Raw genomic sequence first — 20,999 nt, 5'->3', positions numbered from 1 at the left:
AATTAGCTTGCAAGTTCCCTAGTATGTATTATTTTATACATAGATAATTTTATACTCCGTTACTATTCCATTCGTAATATCATTTAGATAAGGCTCTTTCTCACATAAAAAACAAATGATATTGCATAATTTAATATCTAAATTGAGTTTCCAAAATTTATTGCAACTATATTAACTTAATGCACATCAATAATAATTTCAAATGGAAAACTATATCGGATAATATTAAATTACATATATTGAATGGGCGGCATTAAATTCAAATTGAAGACTATTGTCCAGAATTAATGAGTGGTCGATCGCTACCTATGTATTCAGCAAACAATCATGTAGGAGTAAATCTTCTTGAAAAAACAAAATAATAATACAACTGGAAGAGAGTTTATTTTCGCAATCTTTTAAAATTTCTACATTTTCAAGCAAAGAATAGAGTGGAAATTGGAGAAAGAAATCATTTTTATAATTTATATTCACTGTTCCAATTCTCACATCATAAACAAAAATAATTCTACCAAACATTTCAAACATTAAATACTGTTTCGGCTCGTTTGGTTTAAAAATTTTCCTACACAACCAAATATTACTACTACTTAGGTGAACCATAATAAATCATGATTCCAATGCAGTTGGGGTGGCTCATTTGTGTAATAAATATCCCTAACTACTGAAGCAAGACCTTACTTCAATTGTCTTGTAGATTCCTTGTCCCTTTCACACTAGGACTTTCTTCACTTGTCAATTGTCATATTAAAATTTTGTAAGTTTGTTAGTCTTGCTGAACTCAATTGGAACACAAGTTCTTGAATTCAAAAGGGTCTAACTGATAACAATTGAATCCTATCTTGTGTAAGTAAGAATCTGATCAATCCACTAAAACTACATAAAAGAAGGCAAAGCTTAAACTTGATCACATCAATCCACAATTATAAACATCATTTGATCAAAATATTGAAACATTCTTGATCAAGCCTTTTTCCTGGTCTGATCCAACGAAACGACCAAGCTAATCCACGCAGCTCTTGAGTCTTCGTCTTGAACGGCTGTGAAGCTTGGGAGGCGGAGAAGGGGAGAACTCAAATGGCAGTGAAGGGAGCTCCATTTCGCCTTTCAAAACCTTGACAATGTCGCCAATTTCCGGCCTTAACTCGGGCATTTTCTGCAGGCAAGCAAGGGCTAAATTTATGCACAAAGTGGCTTGTTCCTTGCTGTATTCATCTCTCAGCCTTTGATCAACCAGCTCTAGTGTGTTCCCAGAGTGAGCCAAGCTCTTGCACCAGCTAATCAAGTTGGCCTTCTCAAGCTTCATGGGCGAGGACAGCACGTGCAATGGCCTCCTCCCGGAGATTATCACAAGGATCAACACTCCCAAGCTGTAGATATCAGACTTCTCCATCAAGTAGCCATAGCCGTTGTACTCTGGCGCCACATAGCACAACGTGCCCCTCATACTCGTCGTGCTGCTCAACTCCCGGCTGAAAAGATCCTCGCTCCCCATGGAACGCGGTGGATTTTTTCTCCTCCACCCCTTTCTGAAGCTAAACTCCATGTTCTGATCATCTGCATTGTGTTGATGATCATCTCCATTCCTCAACCTTTTCCTATTCTTGAACTTGAAGCATTTCCCTAGTCTCAAATGTGGCACTTTGAACCTACCCCTTCTCCACACTAGAAGCCTACTTGCCTTCTTAGCTTCATCCATTTCCTCCTCTTTCCACCATTCATGCATCTTCCTATGCTTCCTTCCGTGAGCCCTCCGCCTTTTTGAATCCTCCTTCTCAACACCCTCCCCACTACATTCAAATGCAGGTTCTTGAACAGAATTCTCACCCACTTCCTCACATTTATACAAATGCTTAGCATGATCCGAGCTCGCTTTCTCTTCGACTGCCCCCTTCTCCTCGTCCCAATCTGTCGAATGGCAAATCTGGCTACCAATCCACTCCATCACATAGTCCTTACTACAAAACTCACCACTCCCATCCTGCTTCCACCACCAATCCTTCCCCCATTGCTTAGCACCCACATCTTCTCGACTGCCATTATCTTCACCAACGATGGCAGCATTCAAGTTTATCTCTTTACTATGATCCACACTGCTCAACTCATCATCATATGGCACAAATTTACTCCACTCCACCCCACCATTTTCATTTGCTGATAGCTCCTTCCCCTTCAATTCCACACCCCCCTTATTCTCACTCCCACAATCAGGGCTAAAGTTGAAATTCAAAGAATTTATAGCTAATCCCATAACATTGTGATAAACCCTACAACTACTCTTGGAAGAGGCAGATGCTTGCAAAGCCAATGCAAAATCCACCTCATCATTCTCATGGCTCTCCACAGGAGTCCCAACATTAGGAGTACTCTCATTCTCCCCACCCCCTCCCACGCCAGCATTCGAGTTTCCAGAAAGTTCTTGACTCTTCCACAGATCCTGACTGAACAAATCAACACCAATCTCACCCTCACTCTCAACCTTCAACCTAGACAAGCCGAAATCGGAAAGCTTAGCTCTGAACTCAGTGTCAAGCAACACATTGCTTGGCTTCACATCCCCATGAATCACAGCAGGACCACATTCATTATGCAAAAAAGCTAAAGCCTTTGCAACATCATGGATTATACCAAACCTCCTGCCCCAACTCAGCCTCGTATCACCACAGTTAAGGCTGTCTGATTCAGAGAATAACGATTCTTGCAAACTTCTGTTAGGCATATATTCATACACCACGAGCCTCTTCTCCCCCTCCACACAAAAACCCAACAGAGAAACAACAAAAGGGCAGGGCTTTATCCCACCAAGAATCTTCAACTCATTCTGAAACTCCTGTTCACATTGAAAAGAGGCTGAATCAAGAAGCTTCACAGCCACCAATTTCCCATCCCTCAAGATTCCTCTGAAAACAGTGCAAGAACCCCCTTTTCCTATGCAGTTGGAGGTACTGAAGCTGTTGGTGGCATTCTTGAGCTCTTTGTAGCTGAATCTTTGAAGCTGCTTCAATGGAGAAGCTCCATCAAATGGGCTGGTTCTTGACCTGTGAACTAAAGTGTACCATAAATAGTAAATAAAATACAGAATTGCAGAGAGAATGATGAGTGAAGTAGAGATTGTGATTGCAAGAAAAATTATGCTGGTTTTAGGCCTTGGATTTGGTGGGAATGGCTGCCTTGAAGCCATTTTTTTTCACTTCTGGCTTTCTCAGAATGTTGAAGAAAACTAAATAACTTTGGTGACGTGCAAGTGCTGGACTTTGATAACCATAGAAATATATTAGTACTACTATATACTCAGAAAGTTTGCTGAAATTATGAAAAAATTGAGTAAGTTGGATAATAACAGTTTTGGGGAAATATGGTTTAACTTAATGTGGATGATTGGAGAGAATTGAAGAAGAAATAAATTGAAAAAGGGGCCCATATATTGAAACTTTTGACTAAACAGACATGCATTTGCAGCTTTGAAGGGAGAATTTTGGGGTATCGGTATGATTGTTATTTTATTTTTTTCTTGTATTTTAATATCTATTCAAATCATTTCTTATAATATGGCTACTGACAAATGTTATTGTTTGATTGCTTAAAAAGCCATGCACGTCGTTATTTGATCGATGTGCCAGAATTACGGAAATGGGTAATTTTTAATATTATTATTCCTTTAATGTGAAAATGTAAGCCATTGTAATATTTACTTCCCATATTCAAGAATCCAATATAAATAATGCAAGATCTTTGAACAATATGTATTTCACGTAATTAACTGTAAGCATAAAAGATCGAAACTTACTTTGACAATTCATAGCGGAAGCAATTCAAGAAGAAGGAGAAGACTTTCCTCGAATTTTCTTTGGTGTAGCAGCGCAACTCAACTCCAAGGATTTGTTTCTTTCTGTTTCTTGTGTGTGATTTGATGAGATCAATACACATTATTTATTGACATAGAGGGACAAACTCACATTATAAAAAACATTAAACCCTTTCCATCAAAGGGAATATTCAATTAGGACATATTTTTTTACCTTTCCATCAAAGTAATTATTCAACAAGGACATACTTTTTTACCAAGTAATATCAAAATCAAATTAAATAATTGATCACATTAATTTAATTTGATTTTAATTTGCAGGTCAAAGACATAACTAATGTCAAATTCATGGCAATCATAACCATATATATATATATATGGGAGCATTAGGGTCCTTTGCCCCCTTAGAGTCTATTTCTTTCTTAATATCAACCATTAGATTAGTATGCTGGATGGATTAAATGAAGCCTCACAAAATCATCCCGTGTTGCATTATTAGATTGTTTCTGTGCATTATATGGGTAAAATTGTAAAACAACCATGAATTAAAACGGAAGGAGCGAGATTTCAGTGGGATTTTCATAGACCTTCCATCTACTCACACTCTCTCTCTCTCTCATTCCAATCGTATCACTCCTCAAACCCACGACTCAATCTCGTCTCCCCCAATTCCCACCCATTTCCAAACCCTAGCCGCCACTTCCTCCCACCAAAATCAATCCAAAAGACGATTTTCACCGTTTATTCAACCCTTCGACGCCGTTTCACTGTCGAAAATGCACTCACCGTCGATTCTCGTTGTGAAGAGCACCGTGGATCGATGATTCACAACTACAAAGTTTCGATTTTGTTTTGAGCGTGCCGCCGGTCGTCGATTAAAGAGGAATTAACGAAAACGGTGTGCTTCAAAAATCCCTTTCTTGAGTTAGAAACACTCCTAATCGTCGATTGTCTACTTTTAGGAGACAACGTAGTAAGCGATTCACAGTTTTTAGCGTCCATTGAACTTCGATTCGAATAATGCACAAAAGTTGTGGTTGTTTTCTTTTGGAAAATATGAGATTGTGAGCATTTAATTTAGGGTTCTTCCCATTATTGAAGTGTGTAGTTGATTTCTGAGTTATTTTTTTGCTTCGTCGATTTTAGGGTTCAAACCTTTACTGATTTGGTCGGTTTTGTTTTCGATTCTGTAAAATTGCGTCGTTTTCGGTAGCTTTCTGGGTTTGTAGTGGATTTGGATTCAAGAATGAAACTGATGTCGATTTTGTGTCTTACAGAGAACAAATGACGAAGAGAGACAGAACATACACAAGCCAACCAACAGATGACGAAGGTTACATACTTGGTGCCCCTGTTTTGATGCATTATTTGTTGGTTTTGTGAATTATGTAGGCTAATCTGTGCATTATGATTGGTATTAATTTCAATTAGGCATTATTAGTTTGGTATGTTGCATTACACATTGGACATTACTGCATTAGTAGTCTGATTTAATGCAGTATAAAATGAGAAGCATGACTTACTGTTAGTTACATTATATGTCTGATTCATTGCATTATATTAGCATCGGTTGTGCATCGTGTGTTTCGTAGATTCTATGAGTTGGTTTGCATAACTGGAAAAGCTCAATGCTCCTGAGTTCATTCTTTGGTTAATTTTGAGAATCAATAAGCAATCGGTATTTGGTTCATTGAATGTTATATGATTGCATGAATTATTTGAAGGTTACATACTTGGTGCCCCTGTTTTGATGCATTATTTGTTGGTTTTGTGAATTATGTAGGCTAATCTGTGCATTATGATTGGTATTAATTTCAATTAGGCATTATTAGTTTGGTATGTTGCATTACACATTGGACATTACTGCATTAGTAGTCTAATTTATTGCATTATAAAATGAGAAGCATGACTTACTGTTAGTTACATTATATGTCTGATTCATTGCATTATATTAGCATCGGCTGTGCATCGTGTGATCTGTAGATTCTATGGGTTGGTTTGCATAACTGATGTTTGGTGTAGTGAATGTCATTTAATTCGTGCATTATGTGTTGGAATGTGAGCATTACTCTGTTAGGTTTTTGGCATTATGTTTTCACTGACCATTGGTTTATGCATTTACAAAACACAAACTTATACATCTCTGTTTGCTATTCTGTACTACAACATCTAAGCAACGACGAACTGCTTTTGACCAAGCGATTGACGATTTGATTCCTGTCGCCTTAGCCTAGAAAGTGCTAAGGCGACTTGGAAATGTTCAGAATTAAGGTTGCTACTGCGCTACTGACTTCCGCACATAACTCCAAAGGTGCAAACCACCATAGATATGCCACCGAGTTTTGGAAGGAGAGGCCGCCTAAGTTCGTCTTCGAGAAGTGGGTCGAAGAGTACAGGCTGAATTGATTGGAGTAGTAGTCATTGAAATGCTATTTACATTTTTTGAACAATGTGGTTTTTTTTGGATAATGCATTTTAGAAGGTAGAAAAGACGACTTATTTGTTGGCCACTTTTGAACAATACATAGCTCTTGATAACTAAAGCATGTATAATGTATGTAATGATCCAAGTAATGCCAATGTACTGATTAATAATGTGAAAAAGGCTAACAAGTTAACTGGATTTTGATGAACACTTGCTAGGCTTGTTAAGGATTAATTGGAGAAATAAATCGAATAATGAACAGAATGTGCTTATTGATGACCTGATCCAGAAATGGAATCTACAACAAGTTCATTCGTTGCTTGCAATAATGTACATATTCGTGAATGATAATGTACGGTAAAAGGTTAATAATGCAAGGCTAATACAATTTTTTGTAATATAAAGTTAAATGCTACAACTAAATAATGAAAACATCTGTTATTGTAATGCACATTAACGGTCTTAAAATGCAAATTTACTATGCATAAAACGTTTAAAGTGATAAGTTAATAGCTAGAACAAAATAATGAACAATTTCTTCACTTATAATGCACATTAACGTCCAAAAAATGCACATTTATTATGCATAAACTGTTGGTTTTAATAAGACTAGACCGAAAACGAAAACTAACAATGTTAGTAGGTACAAAAAACATCAAGATTTCCTCTTTCCCTTGCAAAGCTCTTTCTCCTTCGCCATCTCTTTAAGCATTGGACAGTTTCTAGAGTCGTGTTGGACCATCTCATAGCACGCCTTACACTGTCTAAGAGGTCTTTTCGCCTCCTTTCTAGCCTTTTCTCTCTTTGAAATCAGGCGGCTCGCATAGCTGCTAGCATGACCCTCGCTCGACTTCTTGCTGCCCTCCTATTGCATACGACAGAGTACCAAGTAGTAACACCGTATGTCTTCCTCATGCCTTGTTTGCGCGTATCAAAACCAACAGCGCGGGCATATACATCGTAGAACGCGAAACCAAAATCAAGCGATTCGAACTTCTGACCAACCACATGCTTCAAATCTGGAGAACATTTAGGTACAACCAACACTGTATAAAACAAGAGAAAAAACGACTCAACAAACATATGCATTTCGTATCATAAATCGTTCATTACAGAGTCTATTATACGCATTATATAATGCTACATGTCCAGTATGTGTATATGTTAAAAGAACTCCCTAACCCAACCGAATTGAAAACCCTAGAGGATCCACTGAAACTCCCTAGCCCCTAGGATTGTTAAACCCTTGGGGAATAAATGAAACTTGCGCCAAACATACAACACTATATAAAACGAGAGAAAAAACGCCTCAGCAAACATATGCATTACATATCATAAATCGTTCATTACAAAGTCTATTATAGGCATTATATAATGCTACATGTCCATTACGTGTATAGGTATAAAGAACTACCTAAACCAGCGGAGTTGTAAACCCTAGAGGATTAACTGAAACTCGTTCACTTTGAAGAGAAGACGTGGTAATTACTACGTACTACACCCTAGCCCCCAAGCATTGCTAAACCCTTGGGGAATAAATGAAACTTGCGCCAAATATACAAACATGTACAGACTACGAAAACGATCATAAAAACTTATTGTATCGATCACAAAAAATTATTTGCAATGAACCATTACTCCAACTAATCTGTATTCAAGTGAGCCAATCGGTTTTATAATTGTACAATGGAGAAATTTAATTACCTTTTTCCATTTTGTAGAAAATGAAATCAATCAACGATTGCTCCCAAAAACGGTTTTCGACGACAAACCAAAAATAATAGTTTACGGAGAATGTTTCAACAACGCTTGTCTTCAACGTTGGAATGTCTTCAACAGAGAAAAAGGGAGAAAGATTCGAGAAAGAAAAAGAGTGTATCGTTTAATTCTGTAAAAAAACCGCTGGGATCATGATATGGAGAAAATCAAGGAGTTACCATAACCAACTCCATTAAGTATTACTAATTAGCCCTTGTCGTGAATTTTAAGGATTAAAAGTAATAAATCAGCCTTTATTTTGGGCCATTAGATCTCTAAAATGGAAGGCCAAGATTAAAAAGAACAATAGAACATAATATTAGAAAATGATTTGAATACATCCCTATATATATATATATTTGACTAAATTAATGTTAATCAAGACATTATATATAAATATTCCAATTTTCCTTAATAGCAATACAATAATAGGAAATATATATATTAGTCAACAATTAATGACTCATTAGGAAACGTCCAATTTAGATCAATGTATTCAATTAATAGCTAATTAATTAGAGAAAGATTTATCTTATACCAAGTTAATATATTATATTAAAAATTCAATTTCTTTTTGAGATTCTATCACATGTCACATATGTAAGACTTAAAACTTACAGCCATATCTCAACTATAAATCTAATTCTTGATTTGAATTAATTCAACCATAACATAATACGATAAAGTGGAGATAGAATTACCAATCTCCATCCAGGGATGTCAAAATGGGTAGTAGGTAATGGGTAATTCTCGTTCGCTACCTGTCGGGTACCCGACGATAACGGGAAACGGGGTGGGATCGAGTAGTGTGGTTTAGAGTTTTGTGCCCGCTACCCGAGCGAGTATACCCGTTAATCCTAATAATACCCGATGTTATATATCTAAATCCATACCAAATCATGACCATGAGATTTGTCAATCCAATGGTTATAAGTGATTTGAACTTTTTGAATATTTTTATACTAAAAATTAATTTAAATTACAAACTAATCATATGCAACAATCTAGAAAACATATATACCTACAAATTAAAGAAAAAAATAGTAATTTATATATTTGAATATTATATAATTATTCAAATCAATCTCAAAATTATTAAAAACTTTCATAAATTTTCCATACCATTTCTTTTTTTCTTGTTAATAAAGAAATATATAGAGAGTACTAATTAATAACAAAATTAATTGGTAATTTAATTGTTATGAACTTAAAATTTAGGAGTAACATTTATTTTCATTCTTTTCGAAAATGAATGACTTTCCAAACTTCGAAAAATAAATGTCTTCCTGTGCCTATCAAGTTGGCATAATGATATCTTGATAACTATATATATAGTTTTGATTTGAATATTTGACAAGTGAAAGTGGTCCATACCATATTACCTAGTGGAAAATTCACTTTTTTTAACAGAAAAAAATGAATAATTCCAATATACTGTATGTTAAGACTTCTAGCAGTATAATAGTCCCGTGCGATTCTAAAGACTAAGGTTCACTTCCTGTTAGTGTATGACTTCTTATTTTTTTTTGTTTTTTCAGAATATCTATTCCACTTAATTTAACTCGATCAATTCTTTGCTCGCCCACTTGCTTTTTGCTGTGAGCCATCTTTGTATTTTCTCCTTTTTTTTTGGTTTTTGTCAAAATATGTAATTAAACTTATAGTAATATCTATTCAATTCTTTGCATGCCAACCTGCATTTTTGTCTGTGAGCCCATTTAAATATTTCCAAATATTATTTGAAAATTCTGAAGAAAGAGACTTGCTAACGTGCTATTTCAAAGGTTTGATCAAATTATTGAAAGAAAAACTAAAGGAAAAAAATCTCTAGTTGCGAAAACATAAAACTATATTTAGAAGAAACAAAAACGATATTATACCGTATAATAATATGTTAACTACCACAATTAAAAATGAATTCCTCAAATTAAGGAATAGAAAAGATGACACGTAATTAAATGTTAAATGTCTTCTTTATTAAAATCAATTAGAAAAGATTGATGTGTTATATTTAAAATTGTTAGACATACTAATTGTTAGTATTAAAAATTGTTATCAATAGCGGTCTGGCTAATTACAATAGCCAATATATAGGTGTAAGGTTCACGCCATAAAACGAAAAAAATTCAATAATAAAAAAGGTCGTATGAATTTTTTATGCAAAATTCCCTCTGTAATATAAAAGAATAATGAAATCTCCAACATTCTTTTACTTTACAGTAGATTTAAGGCTCACGTTATAAAACAGAAATAATCCTGTAATAAAAAGGGTCTTGTGCAATTTAAAAAAAAAATTCCCCTCGTAATATAAAAGGATAATGAAATCTCCAACACTCTTTTACTTAATTCTTTTTAGGCCACTTAAATCTCCTAAATATTTATACTCCGTAACGTTTACAGAATAATCGATCAATCTGATATTCGGTCTAATATCCATAACTTATGTTTCCCATCGGATTTGCATTTTTTATTATTGAACTAGATTAATAGTATTAATCTATGTGGAAACTCTATTTTGATTGGATCAAATGAGAAATAACTTTATTGAAATGTTTATTGAAGGAAACTTGATTGAGCATCTTTTGGTTTGTCTAGTAATAATGGATAGGTTCACGAAAAGCAACCAAAAGGAAAAATAGTAAGTAAATAAAGTTGTGATTCATAATTCCACTGCATAGATTGAAGAATAAAGAAGAATCAATCATTGAGAGGAACATAAAGTTGTAACATAGGGTCTCTATATATGAACAATGTCCAACCAAAAATAATAATGAAGAAAAGTTTTGAACATTGGGCCTCCACCCTTTTCGTTGCATAAAATATTTTTTAAGAGGATAAATATTGGTTTCCTATTTACTTCCGTAATATCCGACTTATTGAATAGGAAAAAAACATCTTACCAACAAAATTTGTGTTTTATTATTTGTATAAGATGATGTTTCATCAAAATTGTAACAATACTATCATTATAGGTGAAAAAATATATATAAACATTAATAATTTTACATATGGTAAATTTGATCAAACGCACACTTAACCATTTTAGATAAATTCATATACGCCCATCAAATGAGTTAAACTCCCGATTTATTAATCAGAGATAAATGTCTTATCAATTAAGTTGTCTCATAGGAAAACATGAGATTATTGAAACCCCTAAAAGATGAAAAATTGTAAACACAATTGTTCGGATATATTTTTTTTCTATTTAATAGTATGTGGGATGAGATTTATCCTCTTGATAAAATAATTTAAGAAAAAGTATTTGCATAAAAGAAATTAAACTATATCCTTTCTAATAAAATACCTTAATGTTTAAGTAGCTGGCTCTACATGTGTAATATGACAATAACAAATGTCAAATGCCACCAGACCAGTATATATGGTGGGCAATTTAGGTATATGATGTAATTCATCTTTTTATTTAGGAATTACTCCGTATTATTCTTATCCTATATGAATTGTGTAAATATATCATTGCGTGTTGTGATGTCATGTTAGTTTTATTATTTGCGGATATATGAATTTCTATGTTACTTTAATTTCCTTTAAGTAACAATACATAGTAGTAGTATATTTTTTACAGCTGAATATGTTGGAAACGTACTCTGAAAGTATATTATATTTATTTGTCATGTTTTCTTTAATGGCCGTAGTAGTAAAAGATTTGGTGAAAAGCTAAATTTACCCAAATGGTTGTAGACAACTTGATTGCGAACGATTAATTAGCGAGAATTAAAATGACAATTAACACTATTGCATGTATATATCAAATGAAAGTAGCACCACCACCACCAACTACATGTCACTAATCATCTATACAATCAACGCCCTCAAACCAAAGAGAGTGCATGGCATTGATTTGTCAATTTCTTTTCCATTGATAGATATGATAAAATGTTTTCAAAGAGCATAGTGCTTTTTTGGTTTATTAATTTGGAAACAAAAGAACATGGGATGGTAGATGGAGGTAGGGCCATTCACCGTTTGAAAGTAAAAGAAAAAAAGGGGGAATTTGAGCATGGGGTTATAAAGATTCCATGATATTCTTGCATCACTTTTCATCCCTTTTCTTGATAAAGTAAAAATATTTTCACTCATATTCGATTAATTTAACCTTTGCTAGGTTGCAACTTTTTCTTTTTTGTCCTTATTCAATTCAACTTGTATTATTTGATTTGCGGCCTTGGCCCAAATTCGATATTCAATTTGGGCTAAAATTGCATGAGTAAGGCCCAAATTCCCAAACCCAATTTTCCTGCACTGGAAAGCACAGATGAATACAGTGAATCTACATCTGCTCCGGCAAAAGAGACGAGGAAGAAGGAGAAAAAATGGGGATATTGGCGTGCATAGGTGTGATATTGCCATTTCCATTTTACTACTATCTTTGGAACCACCCGCAGTCATGGGTTAATCTGTGCGGGAGGAGCCGTGACCCCTGCAAAATCATGGCACTGGTGTCGCATTTCATTAAGATCGTTCAGTTCGTGTCGCTCTTCTCCGTCTCCGATCTTCATTGGCCGCCGCCTTTCTACTTCTGGCCGCTCTTTTTATTCGGCCAGTTTCTCAACTTCAGGTTCGCGCCCAACTTCCCTTTGCACGCCATGTGTTTGATGTTTGGTTTTTTAGAGTATTTCGAGATTTTTTATTTGGTTTACAGTATTTCGTATAGTTGTTCTGGTAGATACGTCATTAACAAGCTTGATCATAGTTTCTGTGATTGGTTTGGAGAATGTGTTATAGTTTAGCTCTATTAGAGTTTTGTTAAGCTTGATTCGATGGATAGTTAAACGATTCAAATACTTGTCCTAAAGCTCGGTGTCGATTTAGTCAAGTTTGAAATTAGTGTGTTCGTTTCAGTTTTGTTCATATACAGCGTAGGTGTGTTTGAAGTACTGTTTTGAGATTGGGAATTCTGCGGTTTGGGATGGTTCTTTTATGGCCAAATTGGCAATTTTGGTTATCTGTTTGTTGCTTTTGTGCAAGGTTTAGGTAGTGTTTACTTCTGTCAATTGACTTTTATATTGGGGGTAACTTTCTGCTCCTGTACATGCTTCACCTTGCTTTCCAGTGAAGTAGTGTGTAGGCTGTGTTTCTCTTTTTGGGTTAATGTATTCCCCCTATTTGACTAAAAACGATATCCACGTGAAACATTGGTCATTTGATAACTATGATGGACGCATTAAGGCCGGTACTGAGTGTGGACAATGGAGTCTCATTAGATGCTAATTTAGGATCCAATAGGCAGTTATCAATCCCATTGTGTTAAATTCCAAGGCCTTTGGTTATATATTCGTATACGTAACATTTTGGCTTCATTTCCATAGACTTACTTTCACTTAGGAGTTAGGATTTTTCTGTCTTGATTCCATTTCCATGTCTCTCTTTTAGCATAACTGAGCTGGCCATTTCAGTTGAATTTAGACAGGAAAAACACAAGTACGAACTACGAACGTCCATGGACGAGGCAATTGTATTGAAATGACCTGAAAGAAACAATGTAAATGTCTTGATTCAATTTTTTGATTTCTTTCAGTTGCAGTCAAGGAACACAAAAAAGAGAAAATGCAGTTTAGGAGTGACTCCAAAATTTAACAGACTAGTAAAATATTTTACCATGGATAGATGAAGCATTTACCAACTCATTTCATTTAGCACTGTGACACTGCAAGCATATGTTTGTATGAAAATTGACTGCTGTAATTGGCATGGTATATGCAGGGTCTACCAGCTTTTGGGAGAACCAGGAACCTATTATGGTGTGCGTTTTGGGAAGAACATACCATGGGTGACTGAGTTTCCCTTTGGAGTAATTAGAGATCCTCAATACGTCGGAAGCATCATGAGCCTTGTCGCATGTCTTCCTTGGGTACCTTATTTATACATCGGCCTGTGGGTTCTGGGCTACATATTTATGATACAAGTTGAGTCGAAGGAAGATCCTTCAACTCGTGCAAAGCCTCTCTCTTGAGGTTAGGTGCAGAAGCTTCAATATAGTTTCTTGAATAACCTCTTTCATGCGTAATTTATCCAATTTTTCCCTTTGTTGTTGTGAACATGTTTCTATGAACCTCAGCAATATGTCTGGTGCATTCGAATCACTTGATAATTAGACCTGTCGAAATCTAGGACCAGGCTTAAGGCCCAAATGAAGAACTCATGTCGGGTCGTGCTTTAAAATCATTCGGATCTAAAAAAGCATAGCCGCAGCCCAACCCCAAAATTGGGCTGGTTTGCAGCCCAATCTGATGTGAAAATGGGCTGGCACCGTAGAGTGTAGAACGGGTCAAATTTTACAATTTTATCAATAATTGACCATCGTAATTCCTAATTTAGTGATGAAGTATATATATGGAGTATGTATTTGGCAATAGGTTTTCCAGACATAGATTGAGACTTAAGTCCATATTCAGTGATATATTTGCTGTATTTGTCTCCTGATTATGAATTATGTTAAACTACTCAAATCTCAATTTGATCAAAGCTAATTTGAACTTGTTCAGTATAGCTCTTTAACTCGACGAGTTGCACTAGTTATTAAATTGATTAGTTGTATTGATTATTGAAAACTAGTACTTATATAATTGCACTAATCATCTCATTAATCGATTCGTTACCACCAGAAAATGATCTTATATATAAATAATGAATAGTTAAACCTTTAAATATAAATGAACCAAAGAGGCATATTTGACCTTCGGCGGCTTGGTCCCTTGCCATCATATAAATTTGTTGATAGGATTCTCTATTCCTAATCATATTCAGTATTGTATTACATGTTATATAAATATGTAGTGCATAGAATCATATAATTGTTTTATATATATAAATATGGAATTATATAATCCTCCCCTTGCATTTATATATACACATATAGTAGTATTAAACAAGAGATGAACATAAGTAGGTAGGTTATAAGTGAAGCTCATATGATTGGTTTCATATATAATAACCAGAATTTTATTTGCGATGATTTGTAAACGTCAACAAATATGTGAAGATTCATTAGGGTCACTATGCGACAAATTTATACGAATTAATTATGTATGAGAAGTGGGGGAATATCTATGCCATCCTTATATTTCTAATAACTAACTTTGTCGGAAGTGGACCTTAGCATGCATTCTTAGGGCATCCACCATGGATGCCCTAGTGGAAGCCCCATTGAGAGCCCTAGTGGTTGCCACATCAGCATGTCCTATCTTTCTACAATGGTAGAGCCCTAGTGGATGCCCTATCTCTTATCCATTTCTCATTTCAATTTTAATAAATTTTTTTTATATTTTCACATATTATAAATAAAAAAATTAAATACTAAATTAAATGAAAATCATACATTACTTAATTTTAAAAAAAGAATTTGTAAATTTCATATTTAATTTTAATCAAATAAAAAATAGCAAAATATAAATACACTATTTATAGAACACAATAAATTTAAATAAAACACTTACATTAATCAAATAAAATGAGAAAAGTATAATAAAAAAAAATATGTTGAGTTTGGGGCTTGAACACACAAACTCTATAATTTAACAAAATACATTTACCATTAGGCTAACCTAGATTATGTAATGAAATCAAACAAATTTTTACATAAAGCAAAAAAAAACTCTCTTTTAAGTGTAAAACTAATTGTCCCACATCGAAATCACAAAGAAATTTGGAGTTGAAAATCTATCTATAAAACTATCATTTGTCCCACATCGAAGTCACAATGAAAGTTAGAGTTGAAAACCTATCTATAAAAGGTTTACTCAAGTAATGCAAAACTTGCTCACTAATTCACGGATCCGTCTTTTAGTACGGATCGTTGTGAAATTATAGTTTTTTTATTTCAAGTTAAAAAATGATTTTTTTAATTTAAAAATCGGTTTTTTAGAATTAAAAATCGGTTTTTATAATTAAAAATTAATTTTTTTATCATTTTTTTTTAGATCGGGCTCGGGCGCGCCTCTGCAATGGGCGCCCGATCTCACGCCCGATCGATCGGGCTCGGGATCGGGCGCGACCGAACTATCGGTCGCGCTCGGGCGCGACTGAGGGCTGCAATGGATGCCCGACCGCGCCCGAGCCCGATCTCGGCCGATCGGGCGCGCGATCGGGCATCCATTGTGGATGCTCTTACTAGCTTGATTGATACCATTGCAATAAAATGTAAATAAGTTTCATCTTCCAAGAAATATACTCGTATGATTTTTGTTCAAAAAATAAAAAGAAATGGAAATTACCATCTTCACAATATTAACAAGTGAAGAAAGAGGCATTATATTCTTCTTCCACAGTATTTGAGGGTCACAACTCACGAGCTTTTGTTAGCTCACACAAACTCTAATAATCTATTTGAATATAAATAAATATGTTAACTAAAATTAATTCATTCATATCTGGTAAAGTTGTTTAGTTTGTCTGTCAATATCTCGCCATTTAATACTTCTCTTGCCATGCTAAAACAGTCTATACGATTTCTTTAGAAATTCTTTTTTTTTTCTTTTATTGTAATTATTTATTTGACCTATTATGACTGAAGTTAACAGGATTGATCGTCAATAAATTAACACACACTAATTATGTACGTATGTATTTTATATGATTAACATGAATGGTGCAATAATAATCCTATCTTTCGGTTATCATAAAATAGTATAGTATCCAATATTTTTTTCAAAGAGTATCTTGTCGAAATGCAATATTAATCAAATCAAAAATATCAAGGTGAAGCAGCCACACTTTGGCAATGCCCGTCTAAACTCCTGAGATTAACCTAATTTGATGCGTTAATTTTGGAATTGAAAGATAATAAAATGATTATAATATTTGAAAGAATTACAAAGTAGGCAAAAGTTAGTGGCGATCATCCTATTAAAAGCTCCATCTTTATCATTTATCAATTTCCAGAAAAACACAATGTTATTATCACAAATTTTCAATGTTGCAAATAGAAGCTGTGCATAAATATGATCTGCTATTAAATATTTATTCACCGTTAGATATCGTATTTCATTTATAGAGTAGTAGTAGTAGTATTTTTGGTAAATAAAATATATTCATATTTTATTGATTTATAATTCATATTCCACATATAAAAATATAATTTCTACTCCACTAATTATTTCTACACACTTTTTTTATAGCTAGTATTTTTTAAATTCCGAATTAAAGTCGGTTATTTATTAATAGACGTAGAATGTAGTAGTGTTAAAAAGTCAAACTTAGGTTTACGTCCGACCTAATTAATGTTTGATCAAATAAAGATGTAAAAAGAAAAAAAAGAAAAAGGCAGAGAAAAGAAAAGGGCAGTCACAGGCTGCCTTGTTGAGATGGCAAGCATTTAATGGTTCGCTTCTTTCATCACAAATGCACTCACCTACTATCTCTCTCTGTTTCACATACACTCTCTCTCTCTCTCTAGATTCATCCATCACTGCCACCCGCTGATCAACCGCCGCAACTGTTTGGCCCACCCGCGCCGCCGCTCCAGCTCCTCCACACTTCTCTGCAGCTAAATGCGCTCCCATCTCCCTCTCTATGCACTGCTAATTGCTGCTCTTGTTTCCACTTCACCACAATGCGCTTCCTTAAAGCCCTAATTTAGTCTACGCTAACCGAATTTCTTCAAATTTGATTTTCTTCTTCTGTCTATAAACCCTAACTGTTTGTACCCGATAATGTCTGAGCCGCCCATGGTGAATTCGATCAATTTTACCCAATCTGAGGCTCGCCCGGTGCTTGGACCAGCAGGAAATAAAGCTAGATCTGTTGAATTGAGAAAACCAGCTGTGAAGCCCAAGAGTGTGGATACACAGAGGCCTCCGGCCACCGGCGAGGCGAAGGGGAACAGGTCTCCGGCGGCATTGAAGTCGCCGGATAAAATTCCGTCGCCTGTGGGATCCAGGAAGAATGTGGGCGGTGCTGCCTCGATTCTGAGGCAGCGCCAGCAGAACTTGTCGATGAATGCTTCGTGCTCTTCGGATGCTTCTACGGAGTCCTCGCATAGCAGGGCGTCGACGGGGAGGGTTTTCCGACGAACTGCGAATTCTGCACCAACTATAAAGAGGAAGACGCAATGCGGCTCGAGAGGGGAGAGATTTCAGATGGTGGAAGGATATGTGAGAAGTGTTGGGAGTGAGAGTGATGATGCATCATTGGATGGTTCTTTGGTTAAAAAAAGGTGTGCTTGGGTAACTTCAAACACTGGTAGGTTACTTCATTCAGTAGTAAAGATTGGTAGATATAATCATACTACACATTAATTGCTCATGTTTGTGTGATTACTGTTGATGTTTGGATTTCTATGCTTGGAGTGAATTGTGCTTACGGTATTTGGTTAATTATGTTTGAATTTTACCAATTTGTTTGGATGCCATACTTTTATTGATTGGAATAGGAAATGCATTTGAATTCGATTTGTAGACATTGGAATTCATAGTCTGTTTTGAGCACTAGATGATGACAAATTGACTATCCTTCATTTGCTTTTATTTACTTTGAGATGGATGTCAGAGTGGGAACTGCTATGCGGTGCTCCAAAGCCTATATAACATTACTACACCTTTACTAGGTGATTTAACATTAGTGTATAGTCATCAATTTCCGAGACAATGCAGTATTTGAGGAGAACAAACATTGGGAGGGGGGGGGGGGGGGGGAACTTTAACCACATATAATTTCCAGATTAAAATGTTTAAACATGCCTCATACTATAGTGGATATGATTTATTTATGATAAGAGAGACATTATTTGTTGCTCGGCTTAATGCATTCATACATTAATATTACACGGATAAAAGATCTCCGGAGAGGCCAACTTAAAGTGGTGTTTCTCTGGAGATCTTTTATTTTTGCATTTCCCTGTCTAGGATGACTCCTCACATTGCTTTTTCTAAATGTGTGTCACTGACTAGGTGGCATTTAGACTGGTGTCTGTGAATATATGTGACTGATTAGGTGGCATTTGAACTATCATATTCATGGCTACCAAGAGGCAACATGTTAGAGAAAGAGAGATCCATGTAGGCTTATGAAGAAGATTTACAAGGAGAACTTTATACAATTCTGGAACTTTCTGATTGCATGAGTATCCATCCCTCTGGGCTAACGACTACTCCTGTTTGTCTGTTTAATTACCATGGAACTCTAGGGAATTAACTAAAAAAATTGGGCCTAAGCTCTATGCATTGTGGTTTCTTCATACTAAAGAATGTGAAGCCAATACCCTTCTCACAATCTTGTGTACACTTATCTTTATCTAAAATCCAGTGCCTCTAAAGAGAAACAAACCATTACACTAGTCACCTAGGCCTGTAATTGTTCTATAGCACACATTTTGTTCTTGTACTGGACTTCTTAATGATTTGGACATTTTATGGAGTATTTCTCTTTTTACGTCCTGATATTTTTTTCACTTCTCTCATTGACTTCTGGTTGTCATAACAAATTAATCCAATCCTGTAAAATGTTGTTGCAATTAATTGGTCCAAGTATCTTGACTTATAAACATATAGTCCAGAATCCAGACTCCAGATGTTTCTTGTTTCCCGTGATATGACATATTTTAAATTTCTCGCTGACATATTATTTTGTTATCTGTCCCCATTGTATCTTGCCGATTGCCTGTCCATTTGTTGTAGCATCTAATCTGAATATGCCTGTGATTTTGCTTTTGTTATTCCCTCTGCTGATGGTTTTCTTTTCCCCAAGATCCACTGTATGCTGCTTTCCATGATGAGGAATGGGGTCTTCCAGAGCATGATGACAAGTACATATCTCCTCCTTCTCAGTTAATGCTTCATTTGAAAAGATAAATTTAGTAGGCAACTAGTTTGTTCATTTGTCCCATTTTGCAGGAAACTTTTTGAACTGCTTAGCTTTTCCACAGCATTAGCCGAAATAACATGGCCTGTTATTCTCAGCAAAAGGCATATATTCAGGTAACATAACTACTGCCTACAGTATTGTTAGGTGAAATAAAATTATTATGAATATGAAGTAAGCTCTAGATTTCTGAGGATGCTAATTTGTTGTGCAAGTTTTTGACAGAGATGTCTTCGTGAACTTTGATCCAATAGCCGTGTCAAAATTAAATGAGAAGAAAATCGCTGCACCAGGAGGTCCTGCCAGCTCTCTTCTGTCTGAAATGAAGCTGCGAGCTATAATTGAAAATGCACGCCAGTTTTGTAAGGTATGCACTGAAACCTTGTTTTATTGACTTTTCTATCTCTTGTGGCTCGATGAGCTTTCTGGTTGCATTCATAAAATCATAATTGTATTGGATTTACTCTATAGTACTATCATTATCCCAGTTTCAAGAAGAGATTGTCTAGCTGCTAGTTGCACTTGAGTATTTTTGTCCACATAGAAAGATTCTGTATCAGGAAGTGAAGCTTGACTAACCAAGAAAGAGAACTCTGACATGTTAAGAAGCATAGGAAGAACAATTGAAAATTGTAGAGAATACACAGAATACATTTTCTCAAGTGTCTGATCATTACTCTCTTGCTTGTTGTGCAGATAATTGATGAAGTGGGGTCTTTCGACAAGTACATCTGGGGTTTTGTGAACCACAAACCTACTGTTAGTAATTTTCGTTATCCTCGTCAAGTTCCAATTAAGACATCGAAAGCAGATACCATAAGCAAGGACCTCGTGAGAAGAGGATTCCGTGGAGTTGGACCTACAGTCGTCTACTCGTTTATGCAAGTTGCTGGGATCACAAACGACCATCTCACCAGTTGTTTCAGATATGACGACTGCATACATGCAGTTGATTTGAAAGAGACAAACGAGGTTACATGCAAGAATGAAGAGAAGGTAGCTGACGATCTTGTTCAGTTTGAATTGTCCCGAGACATCGATGCTTTGAATCTGTCAAGGTAGCGGTTCTCCTGGAGCAACATATGATTATCTGTAATCTGTCATATGAAGGGTTTAGTTTCCCGAAATTGGATCGGCTTATTGCTGAGAGATTTATGTACAAATCTTTATAAATTATTTTGTTCTTTTCCTGTA

The 20,999-nt window shown here is 35.3% G+C and overlaps 3 protein-coding genes across 3 annotated transcripts; 2 read left to right on the top strand and 1 right to left on the bottom strand.

The window, feature by feature from the left end:
* Positions 1-781: 781 nt before the first annotated feature.
* LOC125186841 (Protein kinase superfamily protein) lies at positions 782-3,351 on the bottom strand. The gene has a single exon (XM_048083307.2). The coding sequence runs from the start codon at positions 3,179-3,181 to the stop codon at positions 1,004-1,006; it is 2,178 nt and encodes a 725-aa protein (XP_047939264.1). The 5' UTR covers positions 3,182-3,351; the 3' UTR covers positions 782-1,003.
* Positions 3,352-12,254: 8,903 nt separating this feature from the next.
* PLMT (phospholipid N-methyltransferase) lies at positions 12,255-14,326 on the top strand. Its single transcript, XM_048084335.2, has 2 exons — positions 12,255-12,567; positions 13,713-14,326. Exons 1-2 carry the CDS (start codon positions 12,323-12,325, stop codon positions 13,960-13,962), a joined length of 495 nt encoding a protein of 164 aa, XP_047940292.1. The 5' UTR covers positions 12,255-12,322; the 3' UTR covers positions 13,963-14,326.
* A 2,980-nt stretch (positions 14,327-17,306) lies between these two features.
* LOC125186106 (uncharacterized) lies at positions 17,307-20,999 on the top strand. Its single transcript, XM_048082421.2, has 5 exons — positions 17,307-18,188; positions 19,692-19,749; positions 19,838-19,921; positions 20,031-20,172; positions 20,502-20,999. The coding sequence occupies exons 1-5, from the start codon at positions 17,660-17,662 to the stop codon at positions 20,865-20,867; spliced, it is 1,179 nt and encodes a 392-aa protein (XP_047938378.1). The 5' UTR covers positions 17,307-17,659; the 3' UTR covers positions 20,868-20,999.

Source organism: Salvia hispanica, chromosome 5, assembly GCF_029641045.1.
Source record: "Salvia hispanica isolate PSC_SH4W2 chromosome 5, Shi_PSC_v1, whole genome shotgun sequence".
Taxonomy (NCBI): Eukaryota; Viridiplantae; Streptophyta; class Magnoliopsida; order Lamiales; family Lamiaceae; genus Salvia; species Salvia hispanica.
The sequence above is the reverse complement of the archived record's forward strand: the minus strand, read 5'-3'. Positions and strand labels throughout refer to the sequence as shown.

What these genes read in the sequence shown, in the direction of transcription:
- LOC125186841 (XM_048083307.2), bottom strand. Translation starts at nt 3,181, where the DNA reads ATGGCTTCAAGGCAGCCATTCCCACCAAATCCAAGGCCTAAAACCAGC.
- PLMT (XM_048084335.2), top strand. Translation starts at nt 12,323, where the DNA reads ATGGGGATATTGGCGTGCATAGGTGTGATATTGCCATTTCCATTTTAC. An exon ending in GGCCAGTTTCTCAACTTCAG is followed by an intron (nt 12,568 to 13,712) that starts GTTCGCGCCCAA and finishes TGGTATATGCAG; the next exon opens with GGTCTACCAGCTTTTGGGAG.
- LOC125186106 (XM_048082421.2), top strand. Translation starts at nt 17,660, where the DNA reads ATGTCTGAGCCGCCCATGGTGAATTCGATCAATTTTACCCAATCTGAG. An exon ending in CTTCCAGAGCATGATGACAA is followed by an intron (nt 19,750 to 19,837) that starts GTACATATCTCC and finishes CCCATTTTGCAG; the next exon opens with GAAACTTTTTGAACTGCTTA. An exon ending in AGCAAAAGGCATATATTCAG is followed by an intron (nt 19,922 to 20,030) that starts GTAACATAACTA and finishes AGTTTTTGACAG; the next exon opens with AGATGTCTTCGTGAACTTTG.